Source organism: Oratosquilla oratoria, chromosome 31, assembly GCF_046742065.1.
Source record: "Oratosquilla oratoria isolate Oo_2021 chromosome 31, ASM4674206v1, whole genome shotgun sequence".
Lineage (NCBI taxonomy): Eukaryota > Metazoa > Arthropoda > Malacostraca > Stomatopoda > Squillidae > Oratosquilla > Oratosquilla oratoria.
In genome coordinates, this window is record NC_134807.1 from 19,891,451 (window position 1) to 19,908,950 (window position 17,500).

At 40.2% G+C, this 17,500-nt stretch overlaps 1 protein-coding gene and 1 pseudogene across 1 annotated transcript in view; one reads left to right on the forward strand and one right to left on the reverse strand.

The window, feature by feature from the left end:
* LOC143041480 (carbohydrate sulfotransferase 4-like) overlaps positions 1-13,034 on the forward strand; it is a 47,115-nt gene extending 34,081 nt beyond the window's left edge. Inside the window, exons 3-9 of the mRNA XM_076213391.1 lie at positions 3,095-3,185; positions 4,131-4,257; positions 7,056-7,144; positions 8,004-8,150; positions 8,354-8,552; positions 9,907-10,086; positions 10,331-13,034. Coding sequence (XP_076069506.1) covers positions 3,095-3,185; positions 4,131-4,257; positions 7,056-7,144; positions 8,004-8,150; positions 8,354-8,552; positions 9,907-10,086; positions 10,331-10,646 — 1,149 coding nt within the window. The 3' untranslated portion in view covers positions 10,647-13,034. The remainder of the gene's footprint in view (positions 1-3,094; positions 3,186-4,130; positions 4,258-7,055; positions 7,145-8,003; positions 8,151-8,353; positions 8,553-9,906; positions 10,087-10,330) is intronic.
* On the reverse strand, positions 6,308-6,426 carry LOC143041733 (5S ribosomal RNA; annotated as a pseudogene).
* Positions 13,035-17,500: the final 4,466 nt, after the last annotated feature.

Consider the following 17,500-nt stretch of genomic DNA (forward strand, 5'->3'; position numbering starts at 1 on the left):
TCCTTATCCATAAAGTTATCTTTCTCTTAAAATAACGAATTGTTTCAGCGCTCACTGCATGGTTTTTCAAGTCTATGGTGATCGTTATTTTTATTTCAAAATTCGTTACTTCATGGAAACTTAAAAAAAAAAAAAATATCCGAAGAAACTCTCGACGTTACTGAGGAGAGAGCTACATGTTCGACAGAGGGAGAGAGAGAGAGAGAGAGAGAGAGAGAGAGAGAGAAGGAGAGAGAGGGAGGAGGAGGAGAGAGAGAGAAAGGGAAAGAGAGAGAGAAGAGGAGGAGAGAAAGGGAAAGAGAGAGAGAGGGAGGAGGAGGAGGGAGAGAGGAAGGGAAAGAGAGAGAGAGAGAAGAAGAGGAGGAGATAGAGAGAAAGGGAAAAAGAGAGAGAGGAGAAGGAGGGGAGAAAGAGAGAGTGAGGGAGGGAGGTGGGAGAGAGAAGAGAAGATAGAAAGAGAGCGAGATGGTTCGGGTAATTGGCACAATTGATCTTCAACTCCCACTTTGCACACATACCGAACAGTGGTTCCTGACTGGCGTCTGACAAAGGACAAGGACAAGGACAAGACAGATCGCAAGGCCAAGACCAACGAAGAAGAACAAAGGCCTCAGTGTCAAATACAAGATGCCCTTCACCAATTACGATGAGTTCTGTGTATACTGAGAGCCATAAAGTGGTTATCACACTAGGCTATTTTTCCTTCGACATCCAACCTCCAACCTCCGTTTGAGTAACTAGAATATGACTTCGCTTACAGAAGTCTAGAGTTTTCTAAGAACGTTTCAACAATATGTCTAACATTCGCATAGATTTACAATCTTAGTTCATCAATCAATTTTGCTATATATGACGGAAAAATATAATTTGACATTTGGAGATTTGAAACAGGAAATATTGTAACCGAAGTCGTTTTTACTTAAACGAACTCGCAACGGTCGGTGCTGGTGATGAGGCCCGTGGAAGCCCAGTGTGATAACCCGTTCAGGGAATGACGACCATACATAGGGAACATGAGGTAAACATGGGAAACCGCAGAACTTCCGGCCAACGAGCTAGTGGGTCACATAGACGGTGAAGGACACACTACGAACTTGGAACAAGCCGAGATACTTCGGGAAAGGAACCATCGAAGCGAAGGAGAAAGATGATAATTGAGGTCCTCTGTATAGCCACAGTAACGAAAACTTGGATCAGATTAAACAGGAGACATGGAGCGAAAAACGAAAAGAAATAGGATAAATATAAGGTAACACGAAATGAGATTATGATTAATATACCGAATTGTTTTCCATATGTGAATTGTGTAGTATATATTATATGCTGCAATCACGGTCACTCAAACTGGGCCTTGTACTATCATATAAAACGTATTTTGTGTTTATATATGATTTGTATATGAAATTTGAATCTGCATGTAAATTGTGGGGGCATATTACATGTTGCATAGCAATCATACTATGCAGGAAAAAATATTAGCGTCCGCCCGCTCGCAAATGCGATTCATTTTGTGATTAATACTCGGGCGATTATCTGTGAAGGTTATGGTCTATATTGGCGATTGGTAATTTTATTGGTAAAACATAAAATAAACATCTATTTTTTATTTCTGACACTTGAGAATAGATGACATTAGATTATAACAGCGTATGAGAAAAACATCGACTGCTTACATCGACTTTGATATTTTTATTTTCGTCCATTGCGCATCTCATTGCGCAGGAAGACCGTTTACTGAATATGCGAATCTTGTATTTCCAACAAAGTCGACATCAGCAATTGGCAACCGCCCGTACGCTCCGAAATGTTTGAAATATAAAATTTAATTATTTTTTCCGTAATTTAGTGGTTATAACGCCAACCTGTATCTATTTCGGGGCGATTTTTTCTATATTATTTTCTAATAATATATATAAAAAAAAATGCATTCTTACGATGGATATAAGAAAATTAATAGCAGGGGCGTAACCTCCACTGGAAAACAGACCTAGAAGGAAGGAGAGAAGTCAAATCAACATAATAAAACTAGAAAGAGAAAGTTCATGCCTTAATGTCAGGTTGGTAAGTCATGGCTAGTAGACTCACCCGCTGGAATGAAATGTGAGTTTTGTATTGAATTTAAAGATACATTCGAAAAGAAAATTGCTTAACGTCACAAGCACTCGTCAAAGGATGCTAATCATGTAAGTCAGAATCTGTGGCTATCCACTAAAAAACCATAGCACATAGAACAGCAAATCTATATAAATCCATATATAAAAAGGCAAAATTAGAAACACAGAAACAAGCTTACATATCCGGGGGATCTGAAAATTCATTCGAACTCGTGCAAATTCAGTCAAGGTCCGAATTTCAGTTCATATTTTCCCCTGCATACTGTATATATTATATACCATGCGATATATGGTTCCTGGTCTATGTTATATTCAATTTTATCCTGTGTATTATAGTACACCAACAGTACCTGTCATTCGCCCCGGCTGTCCGGTTAAGAGACAGCTAAGCGTCTCCCTGGGTGGGTCAGATCGCTCCTGTCCACTCCTGATGACTCACCGCTATGTTATTAACCCCCCTCCTGCCCCTCCCCCCTCTCCCTCTCTCCCCTCCCCTCCTCTAACCCCACCCCTCCCTCTCCCCTCCCTATAGCCCCACCCTTCTCCCCCTCCCAGTCCCCTCTCCCCTTCTCATCCTTCCCATTCCCCTCCTCACTACCCTCTCCCCTTATCACCCTCCCCAGTCCCCTCTCTCCATTCCCCTCTTCCTTTCTCCCCTTTCCCAGTCCCCTTCTCACACTCTCCAGTCCTCTCTCCCCTTTTTCCCGGTCCCCTTCTCCCCTTCCCCAGTTCCCTTCTCCCCCTCTCCACTCCCCTCTCCCCTTCTCACCCTTCCCAGTCCCCCCCCTTCCCTCTTCCCTTCTCCCCCTCCCTAGTCCCCTCTCGACTTCCCCTCTCCCCTCCCCCTCCCTAGTCCCCCCTCCCCAATCCCCCCCCGACTTCCCCTCTCCCCTCTCCCCTCCCCCTCCCCCCAGAGAGCTTCTGCAGTTCGATGCAGTAACAGCAGCCTTCCAGGTCACGGTTGCTCTTTTTCTTTACAGAACTATGGCGGGGAGGACCTGACGGGAACGGGAACGGGAACAGGAACAGGAACAGGAACAGGAACGGGAGCGAAGGATGTCTACGCCCAAGGTAAGGTTTGGCACCATCGCATGTGGGTGATGGTTATTGTTGTCATTGTTTTTATTATTGTTGTTGTTATTATTAGTAGTAATATTTTATCATTATTGTTATTGTCATTATTCTTATTATTATTACTATTATTATTATTATTATTATTATTATTATTATTATTGATGCTATTTTAGTAGTAGTGGCAGTAGTAGCAGTAATAGTAATAGTAGTAATATAATTGTCATTATTAGTATTATTATTATATTGTTATTATTATTATTGTTGTTGTTATTACTATCATTGTTATTATTATTACTATTATATTATTATTATTATTATCATTATTATTATTATTATTATTATCATTACTATTATATTATTATTACTATTGTTATTATTATTATTATTATTATTATTATTATTACTATTATTATTATTGTTGTTGCTGTTGGTTTTGTCGTGTTGCATGTAATACCTTAAGTATAACGGGAAGCATTTGTTTACTGTCGCACACACATTACACGATTCACCATAACATAGCAAGAGGGTGAAACTTAGGCATTTCAATATCACTCACGTCGGGGTCTCGGAAACAAGCGAATTCACACACAATTTAACCTTTTTACTACAAGAACTTTTCCTCAGCTGGTAAAGATCGACTGATGTTAGCAAAAGAAAAAAAAACAAGTAGATATTGGTAATTGGAAACTTAACCCAAGAAATATCTTAACCCAAGTCAGAATAAAATCTGAAAATAAAATTGGGTAGTGAGAATTAATGGAAGGTACTAATTTGAGTTCATTTGCAGATTAAACCCAAAAAATATACTTTAGTAGTGACTTAAGGGATGATACTAATTTGAGTCATGTTGCAGGTGTGCTTAGTCAAAATAAGTCTTAGAGCTAGACTTTAGTAAGTAGAGACTTTAGTGGGGAGACGTTACTAACCTGAGTCCATTTTCAGAGGTGCTGGGCTCAGACGAATGGCGGGAAGATGTCGAGGCAGAGACGAAAGCGGCCATCAAGCAGCAGAGAGAGAAGAACCACATTGAAATGCAGGACTACGAGTTCCATCCCAAGCTCAACGTCAGGTCAGAACCGCGTGCTAAGTCTAAGGTCAAGCTGAGACGCAGGTGACACAGGCGACGCAGGTGACACAGGTGTCAAAGGCGACGCAGGTGACACAGGTATCAAAGGCGACGCAGGTGACACAGGTGTCAAAGGCGACGCAGGTGACACAGGTGTCAAAGGCGACGCAGGTGACACAGGTGTCAAAGGCGACGCAGGTGACACAGGTGTCAAAGGCGACGCAGGTGACACAGGTGTCAAAGGCGACGCAGGTGACACAGGCGACGCAGGTGACACAGGCGACGCAGGTGACGCAGGCAACGCAGCACAGACCAAAGGCAGACTTCCTGTTGCTGAATTGAAATGCACTTTGAACTTCCCTCTCACTCGAGATACTGAAGTAATACATCTAGAGCAGCGTTTTTCAACCTTTTTACCCTTGTGAACCTTTAAAATAAATTGCATGTCTCAAGGAACCCCAGCGCAAAAAAAAATATATATATATACCATATCTTTCTCATTTTATTTTCATCGTAATAATAGGTTAGATAGGATGATGTCTATATTACATTATTACAATAACCAAGAATATGTCGTGCGTGTTTAATTATATTACGTATATGAAATTAAATAAAAAATCAAAAGTGCATTAGCTTATCTCACTTGTTCTCGCGGAACCCTTAGGGACCTTTTGCGGAACCCTTAGGGACCTTTTGCGGAACCTTAGGGACCTTTTGCGGAACCTTAGGGACCTTTTGCGGAACCTTAGAGTTCCGGGGGAACCCTGGTTGAGAAACGCTGATCTAGAAATTTTCAATTGAGAAAAATTCAAACTGAACTTCAATTCAGTAACAGGAAGTCTGCCTTTGATCTGTGCTGCGTCGCCTATGTCACCTATGTCACCTGCGTCTCAGTTTTGCGCTTAGGCTGACTTGTATTCTTACACGGAAATGAGTACGTACATGATGGAGGCATATTAGTATACAAATGTGAACCGTACAGTAAATGTAAACTGACCAAATGCCAGATTCCTCCATTATATACACATACAGTACAAGGAGGGAGTTTGTATATACAACGTGTAAACGTGAACTCTGGCGGGTTTTTTTTTTTTTTTTCTCCAATGGCGGCATTTTGGAAGCCCTGTTTATTATTATTATTTATTTATATATTTATTATTATTATTATTATTATTATTATTATTATTATTATTATTATTATTTATGCATATTTTTATTCACCCGAGTTCGGAATTTTGGAAGCACTAAGCTCTCCGGCTGGCAGACTAAGACCGCCATATATCCCAAGTCAATTATTTCTAATCCATCAGAGGCAACGTTTGGTATCATTCCAGACGGTTTTGTTCAACTCAGAATGACCGAATTCGAGGCCCCGTAGTTCTTAATCCTCTTTTTTTTCCATAACCCATTCAACTCGTTAAAAAAAAAAAAAAAAAAAATCTTTGAATTTTTGTTTAGTCTGAGACCAGACAATTCTGTTCAACTGAACGGGGCGGACTCCGGTAAAAATTGGCTCTTAATCGATCGAGACCCCATATGAGTGTCATTGTGACAAATAGAAATGAGCTCCACCGCAAAGACATTGATAGGGTCTGGTTGGCTCAGTGCTAATGTCTTTGCTTCATAATAAGCAGTCGCTAAGGCAAAGGTTCGAGTCCTTGGAGACTGTTGAAACGTAAGAGAATAAAAGTGACATCCTTGATTTTATCTACACCACTCTCCTCATCTATATTTCTCTCACAATATATATATATATATATATATGTGTGTGTGTGTGTGTGTGATTCACCATTGTCTTGGATCACGTGTTGGACTTGTGATCGACTGTTATTAACCTCCCGGATGAGAGCTCAGAGCTCGTATGACCGATCTATGGGTAATACTGTGACCTTACACGCATACACACACCCAACTCCCCGCCCACGAGAGTTGGAGTAACACCCCGCAGCGCAGGGATACTGAAATTATTTCAGCCCTGGGCGGGAGTCGAACCCGGACCACCGTAGTGGCAGGCGAGAACTAACCACAGCGCCACGAGGTGTGTGTATTTAAATACCAACAGCATCTGGTGTTCCTAGGCGGTCACCCATCCAAGTACTAACCAGACCCAACGCTGGTTAATTTCGCTGATCGGACGAGAAGCGGTGTGTTCAGAGTGGTATGACCGTGTGTGAGTGTGTGTATGTGTGTGTGTGAGTGTGTGTGTGTGTGTGTGTGTGTGTGTGTGTGTAAGAGTGACCATTAGGGAAGAAAAACTTAAAGCAAAGCGCTTTTGTATATTTACATCACTGCAAAATATATAGAAAAAGAAGGCATACAACACTATATACATTATATCTATTCATTCTTTTTCTGTGTACTCAATGTACTTTTGTATGTACTCTATGTATTTCCTATGTACTATGTACTGAAGATGTAAATACACGAAAGCGCTTCGCTTCGTTAAGTTTATCTTTCTCAACTCCTCCATAACTGAACACAGGTTACCACCGCCTCCGTATTGAAGTGGTTGGGAGGGTTTCATGTAAACAGGAACATGAAAACCGATGTCACACTGCCCGGCGCCGCCGTTGCGGCTTATTGTTGGCGACAGCAACGTCTCCCTTATGAGTCATTAGACTCGGAAGGGTATGAGTGTGTCTTAACCAGGTGGTCGTTATATCAAGTTCTGGCTACTGTCGCCAGGTGATTTTATTAAGATAATTGAACTTGCAAACGTCATCTGGCCGCATCCGGCGGCGTCGCATAGTGTGACATCGTGACGCACCAGTGAACTTACTTCGGGAATGTCTCCCTAACAGGTCCATGGACGAACTCACTCCTGAGACAGGCGGGAAGCCCGTCATGAGCGTCGTCCTTACTTCGTGGAGGTCGGGCTCGACCTTCCTCGGTAGGTGTTCCTCTGGTTCCTCCTTCTTCAGCATGTTGAGATCCCTCTGACATATAAGTCCTTCTTCTTCTTCTTCTTCTTCTTCTCTCTCTCTCCCCCACGTCTTAGGTCGATTTCCCTTCTGTTGTGTTTTGTTTTCTTGGGATGTATTCCATTCTCGTTTGGGTCTTCTTACCTCTTCTCTTTATTTTCTTTCTCCTTCTTCCTTTGTCTCGTTTCTTATCTTTCCCTGATGTACATTCCCAGTCTCCCCTTCCTTTCCCTCCCCTTTGCTTTACTTTCCTTCCCTTTATTTCCTTCTCTTTTCTTTCTTCATTGTTACATCTCCCTTTCCTTTTTTCTTCTCTATCCTCTTCCTTTCCTTTCCCCTCTGCCATTCCCCACATTTTCTTCCCCAGTTTATCCTAACCCATTACCTTCCCCACTTTATCCCAACCTTTATCCTTCACTTTTTCTCTTTCCTCCCATTCCTCTACCATTTATTGTCACTTCCCGCCCCACCCTTTTTCTTTCCTTTTATTCCTCTCTTCCACTTTTTTTTCTTTTCGTCTTTTCTTCAACACTTCCCATACCTGCTTCCTTCTATCTCTTTATCCTCTTCCCTCTTCTTTCTCCCTTTCCTTCTCCCTCCCCTTCCCCTTCTCTCCTTCCCATAATGAAATAAATACTAGTAATAGTAAAAATGCCTCAAATGAAGTAAATGTGTCATTCAGCATAATCCTTTCCCTCTCTTCTGTAGAAAATAATGATTATCATATTTCGAATGGAGTAGATATCTCATTCATCTTGGCAAATTGCATTCTTACTCACACTCGTCGTCGTCATCGTCGTCGTGTTCTTCCTTTGTCTCTTCCTACAGGAGACCTGCTGCAGTCACATCCGGCGACGTACTACCATTACGAGCCCCTCCTCGACTTCGGCATCACACAGGTCCGTGGCGGTGAACTGGGCGAGAAGGCCATCATGAACTTGAAGGCCCTCCTTCATTGTAACTACACGAATCTAGGTTAGTTCTCCTAGAAAATACACTTCATGGGATGAAGGGGATGACGTGTGTGTGTGTGCATGTACAAGTGCATACAACTGGATTAAAAATTCATCGACAAATCTTGTGTTGTCCTTGTGTGAATGTATGGTATTTCAGTCGATTGAAGTGGTACCCTCTTGCAGGCAAGTCAGATGACTCATGTAAGATGATATTGTTTTCAGGGTCATACTTGGACTACGGGACTTCCCACCAGTACCTGTTTCTGCACAACGAGCGTCTCTGGTCGCTCTGCCATCAATACCCGGACCTCTGCTGGGATCCGACCTTCCTATCGGGCGTCTGCAAGACCTTCCCCTTCCAATCCATGAAGACGGTGCGCCTGCGCCTCAAGCTCGCACAGCCCCTTCTCGAGGACCGCAGGTGAGGAAACTCCTCCACAGCGGTTTCCCACTTGCACGTTGAAGCGGCTAAGCCTAAGGGAGGGAGGAAAATCCTCACCCCTTTCTCAGATCCCATCACATGCAATGCCTCTCCTTCACTCCTTCCCTCTTAATTAAACCATACAAAGATGGCACTTTCCTACTCTCTTGCAGAAATAATTTCAGTTAATATCTCTGTCTTGTCACCCTGTTCCATACTTCCCATCTCATGGTGTCCAGTTAGTGATACACTTCATCTGCCATCTCCTTATTGGTTACTTGTCCTGCCCAATTCCATTCCCTAACCAATATCGCCTCCACAATATCTTTCATTCCATCTGCTCTCTTTGCCAATGTGCCTTCTTTTTACCCCTCAATATTGTTCCCAGCATGATCCTCTTTATTGTCCTCTGTACATTCTTTATTTCTATCTCTGACATCATCATCATTGTCCAAGTTCCTGGCTGTAAACTTTGTGTTTCAGACATATAGGTAATGTGCTTTTCATGTTTCAATATTTACCAAACTTTTTCCAACTAGTGATGCATCTTATTATTTAATAAATTTTGATAAATTTCAGCAGTTGAGTTATTATTTCTTTAATCAGATTTATTCAGTTTTAGCATTTAAGCCAAGTAATTATATACTTCAATTTCCTTGAATTTCACCATCAAGTAGATTTGTTTACTTTGAACTTTTAAAAGTTGGATTTTGGTTTTACTTTTATCATCAACCCTATATTGAGAATTTCCATGTTGAGACCATTGAGTATACTCTGTAAGTCTTCTGGTGTTTCTGAAATGAGAATCATATAATCTGTAAATCTTAAGCAATTGAAATTTCAATTTTCTAACTTTTCCTGTCTCAGCTCTCTGAAAATATTTTTGAGGCAAGCTGTAAATATTTTGAGAAAATTGTATTGCTGGCCTTATATTTACCATATTCAATGCTCATTACAATAAGAAATGACAATGTGGCTGAGACCTGGTATGTATATATATATATATATACAGTATATATATATATATATATATATATATATGTATATATATATATATATATATATAATATATATATACTGTATATATATATATATATATATATATATATATATTTTTTTTTTTTTTTTTTTTTTTTTTTTTTTTTTTTTTCTAAGTAAGCTAGGTAACTTAGGCCCTGCTCGTAGCTGTATTGTCACTTTTTCTTGTATTATACACTGAAGATGTAATTATGCAAAAGCGCTCTGCTTCATTAGTTTAACTTTCCTGGTGATTACTTCTGCATTATTGAACAGACGTTTCAAGTGTTTATTACACATACATAAATTCTAGCTTACTAGAACAATTTTCCTCCAGCCTACGCACTCAGATATTACTTTTGGTCCGGGATCCTCGAGGGACAATCCAGTCTCGGCATCACCGGGATTGGTGTCCCGGAAACCCAGACTGCAGCGATCCTGCTCGTCTCTGTAAGGATCTAGAAAGTGACTATGAGACTGCCAAGATCTTCAAGAGGAAGTATCCAAATAACTTCAGGTTTGTGGCCAAGTGTTTGTTTGGTTATGCAGATGATTTCAGGTCATTGTTGGGTTGTCACTGAAGAAGGATGTCATGTTTTTGTTGACAAAAAAAAAGGGGGGGGGAGAGTGTTGATATTGGAAATCATAATGCTCCCCACATGAAGTAAGCTGGTTTTGATATAGAAAGAAATTCGTGTGTCCAGCATCGTTTCTTTGTTCTGTGTATTACTTCAGAATCTCCATTTTTCTTTCCATTGCAGAGTTATCCGATATGAAGATCTATCATTCAACCCTTACAACAAGACCAAAGAGCTCTTCGAATTCTTCCACCTGCAGTACCACCCACAAGTACAAGAGTTCCTGAAAACTCACACACAGCAGACCATCGGAGGCGTCTCCAGCACCTTCCGTGACTCCAAGACCGCTCCTGTCCACTGGCGCAAAGACTTGGCCTGGTCAGAGGTCAAAGCCATACAGAAAGTCTGCACCAAGGCGCTCAATCACTGGGGATATGATATCGCAACAGACGAGAAAAACCTGCGGACTTTTATGCCAGTTCTCGATTTTGTGTTTTGATGAAGAGAGGGAGTGAGTGTTCACGAAAGAATGTAATTATGATCCCCGCTCCCTAGAAAGTATACTAGTGTCCTTCCTCGTCTATTCTCGACAACTTGTCCGAGTGTGCTGTGATCACGACCAGGGGGGCTGTGATACAAAGAGAGATGGTTCTAGTGGCCTCCCGTCTGTGATATATATTGGACTCGCCACCCATAAGACATAACCAGTGAGCAGCCTAGACATAGGCAACACCATTTCCTTTTTCCTCCAATGGGCTGTGCTGTTCTGAAATAAGAGCTTTAAGTGTGCTTATGCTCTGGAAGTGACGGAAAAATCATGTTTGAGCCATCCACCCAAGCAGGAGAGCATTTTGCTCTTTAAACATTTTTACTATGACAGAAGTTCTTTTTATGTTTTATTCTGGCTAATGCCAGTAGACTTGATTCAATATAAAGAGAGAGATCTTGCTAATTGGGTTAAAGATTGTTTGAACCCTTTTGCTGGTTTGACACTTTTTTCACATTTTTAACTTCAGGTGCTATAGTGCATCTGGCACAACTTCCCTTTTTTTTTTTTTTTTTTTTCAATGTAAATAAAGGATTTTGATTATGCTTGTATCTCCCAGGGTACTCACTGACTCCGATTTGGCTGTTCCTTAACTGTAGAATCATGATATTAACAATTGCTTCACCTTTCATGTATAGGGCTTCTTGAGCATTGACTTGTGGACTGCAGAAGCAAAATGTTTGGACAGCAGTCATTAGGGGACAACTCCTCTATGTGATACGGGAGTATTCTTCAGGCATCGTAACACTGGGACTGATTTTCATTAACTGTTTATTCACTTGAATGGCTGGAGAAGATTTGGCTTGCAATATTGTAGACCACCTTGATTTTTATTAACAGGCTATCCGAAATGCATAGGGTTGACTTTGTGGGATTCATTATTTAAGTTTCTCAATATTTCACGGCTCTTGGTTACTAGAAGAAATGTTTTGTGCCTCATGATGAAGTATGGAAGGCAGATGTGTGGCAGGGCAGTGAGATAAACACAGAAAACAGATTTTTCTTTTAACATTTCATCTGAGGATGAAACGTAAAGAAAAAAAAAAAATCAAACTCTTCTATGTCTACCTCACCACCCTGCCATTATGTCTCATATTGATATGGGTTGTAAATCTAACACCTGGCAGATCCACTTCTGTGTCCACAATTCCAATGAATTAAGACTCAGATTATCATACGTGTATAATGACACCAGTGGGAGCCATGAAATGTTACAAAAGTGCCTTGAAAAGTAAAATTGGGAGAAAGACAGGGTTGTGTCCGGGTATAGGTGACTGTACTTAAGTCCCAGTTCAAATACCTGGATTTTTCCAAGTACAAGTACAGTCATTTTGCCATGTAATTAAGTCCAAGTCTAAGTACATGTCACTGGGTTTTTCTCCAAGTACAAGTACATGTACTTAGACCCAACCCTGGAGAAAGATGCTAATTCTCTTCAAGGAAGACATAAGCAAGGCCATCATATTAAGACAGCAGAGTAGGACTCATAGTAATGGATTTAGATTGGACAAATTAAGGTTCAAGAAGGAAATAGGCAAGTGGTTTACCAACAGAGTGGTTAAAGAATATAATGTCAACAATGAGTCTTCTTTATTGAAGTCGTGTCTTGCCAAACTAATCTGTTACAGTTAATGATCATTCGTCCTTTGTGCGATCACATCTACTTAATCCTTCCTTCATTGGCTTGAAGACAATACTTTCTGGTCACTACGTATTGGTTGTCGAAACTTCAGAGTTGTTTTGTTGATCGCGGTGAATATTAATGACGAGAGAATACGAGTTAGATGGAGCTTTGCTACGCCAGAAGCCGTCATCACACGGTGGTCTTACGTCATGAGATGACAGCCCATGATAGACCTTGTCATATTACCGTCCATGGGATAGTCTGGCTCAATCAATCACACCACGGCGCGACAAAACTCTTGAACGTGCGGCGAACACAACGGATTGAGACACCGGGCTGCAGTTCAATTCCTGCGCCTGTTTGTTACAATTATGATGTTAAGATGGGAGAGGCAGCGATATATTTTATTTTTGTCCACAATAGAGGATGGGGATTTAGGTATATTAGATTAAGTAGCTGAGGTAGGTTAGGATAATGGGGAAAAGTAGATCGAGCGTTTGGTCAGTTTTGATAAAATGCACCAAAGAAGAAAAAAGAAAAATAATATATATATATTTTTTGTTTTGTTTTCAGTTCGCAAGCTTATCTCACGAAGATCATGCGCCATGTTTTTACCGCGGGAAAAATTAAAATAAAAAAACAAAGACATATTACCGCTTGCGAGCAGAAACCGAAGACTAATTATTTGTCAAGATGATTCGAGTGACAAAAAACAAGTCGACCCAGTAACTTGCTCAGAGACTTTAATCCTCGTGACAGTGGCGCCCTGGAGAGCTCGTTTGGCAGTCGCCAGATGATTTTATTACATTGTTGGTGGGTAGAGTAGACTCCGGGAGGAATGTCGACCCGGAGTCAGACATCTTTGAATAAAATCGCTGGACGCAATGAAGCTTATACCTCTGAGGGCTGTGTACTCTTGTGGATACCGAAACTTGACCCAGCATTATACGCGTAACTGTATTCACTTAAAAATAATGTTTCCGGGACCTCCCAATTGGAGAATCGCCGCATACAGACAATTTTCCTTCTTATTACATCAATACAATTTTATTCAAAAAGACTAATATTAATTCTGGAAACCATCGTATAGAAAATATAACAAATACTGGTGTAGCATGTGTCAGTTACGAGTGTCGGAAGTAGTACTTGCTAGTGTGTGTATATATGTGTGTGTATAAGTACTGCTGTAATATGCGTTCGCACATTTTTTGCTTCATTGTGCCCTCGGGCGTGCATGATTGTGTGTTTTCATATTTTTATTGAAATACATGTGTGTGTGAGCACGCTCGGATGTCCCCATTAAGACATCTTCGATTTTGGCTTCATGAATTGCTCCTGCCGTCCTAAATCGTATCCATTTTCTCCACGATAATGTCTGGTCGTTTAATATTTCGAGAATATATATGTATAATATTAAAAAGACCCAATAATTAAATGTGCCTTTGAGGGATATGAAGACATCGTGTGACATTTTACATTGGAGCAAGGAGAAGACGAACCCAGATACAGTTGTGGTATAATAGAAATATAACATTGAACTATACAAGTACGACTTCAGTCGTTTACATACTGTGTGTAATAGTAGTTGTCTGACAACGAGAAGGATTTCCTTTTAAATAGCACTTGTGCAATAGAATTTAACCATTGATTTATATCAACATAATTAGTTCTCTACTATCATTGGATGTGATTGAGCACAACAGCTGTAGAGAAAGTATTTGGAGTAGAAACGTCGACGACATTGTGGCATCTGACAGATCGTGTCGACGACATTGTGTGTGTCTGGTTTCCATGACAACGGTGCCTTAGCTGCAGCAGCAATGGCCTAACGAAATTCATTGCTGTAGTTAACAGATTGTAAGCTTCCAGTGGTGTCGAACTAATCATAAATGGATGTAGTCAACGTCTAAGATCGTAGATTTGACAAGGACGCCTTCATAGAAACCGGTAGTTCAAATTTGTTCATTCCATGATGCCTTCAAGACTTGCGTTCATTTGGGAATCATTTTTTAATCGTCGTTTTATTTCCTTTTCATTACGTGAATATCATCTAATCATTTTTATTTCTTCCATTCCTCGTTTAGTGAGTGGTAGATGTTAAGTGTAACTTGCTCGCCTAAACATCACATGATCACACATTGCGCCTCATGATTGTTGGTTACAGTTGGATTACAAAGTCCCCAGAGACTAATACGATTTCCTTATTCATCAGTGAATACCAGTAAAATCTACTGACTCTTATTTCCGCGATGTATAAGTTTGGCTTTTATTTTCGCGACACTATTGAAAAACTTATTACCAGACATATCTGAAACAGAGTGAAGATTCATCGCTCAAGGAGTCATCTATTACTGGAGGGGATAATTAAAAAATGTCGAACTTTAAAATATGGCTGTCCGTGCGTTGCCCCCTTTGTAAGAGGCAAGAGGCCCTTGGCATAGCATGTGTTTGTATCATGTACGTTACTACATTGTCCATCAACATTAGCTTTCACGCTCATGCACTATTGTTGTCACGCAACCCTCTTCAACACGGTAACGTACTATATATATATATATATATATATGTGTGTGTGTGTGTACATACACATTGTTTATTTCCATCCTAGGGACAGAGTGAGGCGTCGATTGATCAAAAGATCTCTAAGTACCCCGAATCCACCCTCGCCCTGACGTTGACTAGAAAAGGAAAAATAAACAAATAAAATTAATATCTATGTTACCATATTGAAGAGGTCAAGCTATTTCGAGCGTCGATGCACACCATCTCAGAGTGAGCGTCATTCCTGCCCACATTCCATGATCACCCATTCAGGTCATCCTAAACTCACATCGTGTACAGTATCAGAGTTAAAACGCACCTCATCGAAGCATCATCACTCATCAGTCAACACTGCCCAAGGCTTTAGACTTTAAGACTCGACGCTTGGGACTTCCACCTTGCAGCATCTGATGCATGTGCTCGGGGAAGAAGCTGTCGACATCACCTCCCCCACCCCCGTCCTCCCCTCAGTAGTACACGTAAACTAGTTTCCGGGGTTTTGTATATTTTCAGGAAATGGTGGGCCTGATTTGTAGGTTCCGGGATAATGCACAAACAAATCTGAGTTGCCAATTTTTATTTCTGAGCGTTTTGGAGTGTGACATTCCAATATTTTTGGTAAAGTAGGTGAAATGAATATTATCCCTGTTTGTTTACATTGTACCAGTACCCTACAGTGTACTAGCTTAAAAAGAAACGAGAAAGATAGACTGGAATTCAAGTGTGACTGAAGCATTGATTTCTGAAAATACTTAGCTGAATCTTTGTTCATAGGAACCATTTTATCCATATCTTCCCAATGGCGACATGTGGCAGTAATGTAGGTTGGAGCTAACGTTAGATCATAATTCCAAGGAACAGCCAGAAACCTCGCTATAAGATTACACAGGACTCCACCATTTTCATTTTATATATATATATATATTCGGTTTTATCAATTCTAATTATGTGTTCATGAAGTATCGTCACTGAGGGTTGGATGGGAAACCCAAAAACTATTTTAAAGTGTGTACAATTGAAGAGTGCCTTTTTTCTGAATAAATATGTTAAAGTAGTTGTCATCTTATTTAATCCCTATGAAAGCATATTCTGGACAAAGAAAATGAACATGTTTGTCCGTCAATACGTTTAAATGTTCTATGTGCACACATACGTACATACGTTCATGTGTATACACACGCGTGCTCTCTTATCGGTGTTAGATTGCATGTATGATGGCTGACAACTTAAACTAATGTAGTTTACAGTGCTGACTTATTGATGTTAGTTTTTTCAATATATATGGTGTTCCATTGATCAACTTGTTCAGAGGATATTTTTCGCGGGCGTTGTTATCTTCACAAGCTATTTGGGGTGCCCGATCTTAACAAGCTTATTCTACTATTAGGTTAGTTTTGGTTATCTATAATTAAATGGTCATCTCTGTTGGTTCAATTTCTGGTGTTGCTACTCTTTGCAAGCTAATATGTGGGGTAGCTTATCTTTACATAGGTATTCCTGGGTTACTGAACTTTATAACGTGCCTTCTCGCAAACAAGGTTGTTGACCACAAGTATGCAGTATAGTGGAGCTTACAAACAATAAGGTTATGAACGTAGAATACAGTCAGATAGTGAGAAGAAACCAAACTGGTACCAGCGACTTGACACTCCCACACTCTTTGGTAAGTGAAAGAGTGTAGAGATGTTGGATTTAACTGTGCTCGCTAATCGTCAACTTTGTCTACCAACTTCATTTTCTTCGTCGCAGATGTCGACGGTAAGTGAACAGGGATTAATTACATCCGTATCAACATTTATAATTATTATTATTAATTTATTACATCTAATGGTGACACAGTATAAAAAATTCAGGTGTTTACAAAATATCCGAGTTTTAAGGTCCGCTAAAGTGTAGATCAGTGTTTCTCTATCAAAAGTCCGCAGAAACCAATCAAGACCACGTATCTTAATCAAGATGTCCATTTTTCTAGATTTTTCCCTGACTAGTTGCGACTCCCAGAATGTGGCGGTGATTTGTATATCATAGTGTTTCTGTCACTAAATGCTTAGAACCAAAGACTATCGGTGACGTTCTTAAAAAAATAATTTCCTTATACAAATCCTTGTAAGGGAAAGATTTATATAAAGGAATTTTTTTTTATAATACCACCGTAAGATTCTTACGGTAGTATTCTTAAAAACATTTCCTTATATAAATCTTTCCCTTCCAAGGATTTATATAAGATTTATATGAGGAAATATTTTTTTTTAAGAATACCACCGTATATCCTATCTAATCCCGCGATCCATCATCACAGTTCTCAGCTCGTGTGACATCCCATGACCCTACCTTGCCAGCTTTCTATGCATGCGAAGTTTTATTCGTGTGGTCGGAAATATGTTTATATGTCTATTTATACATCGAGAGCTTATACCCTTTATAAAGGAGATACCCAAGTCAGGGGCACTGGGGGGGGGGGGCAAGGGGGGACATTTGCCCCCCCCCTCTGGGATTTATGAAAAATAAAAAATGCAAGGAAAATACAGTGTACGTTTGATGAAAGTCAAAATGTAACTCATGCAGATCATGTAAATATATGCCTATGTGGCAAATTTGAAATATCTTTATATAACCTCACACCATTAACTATATAGGTATA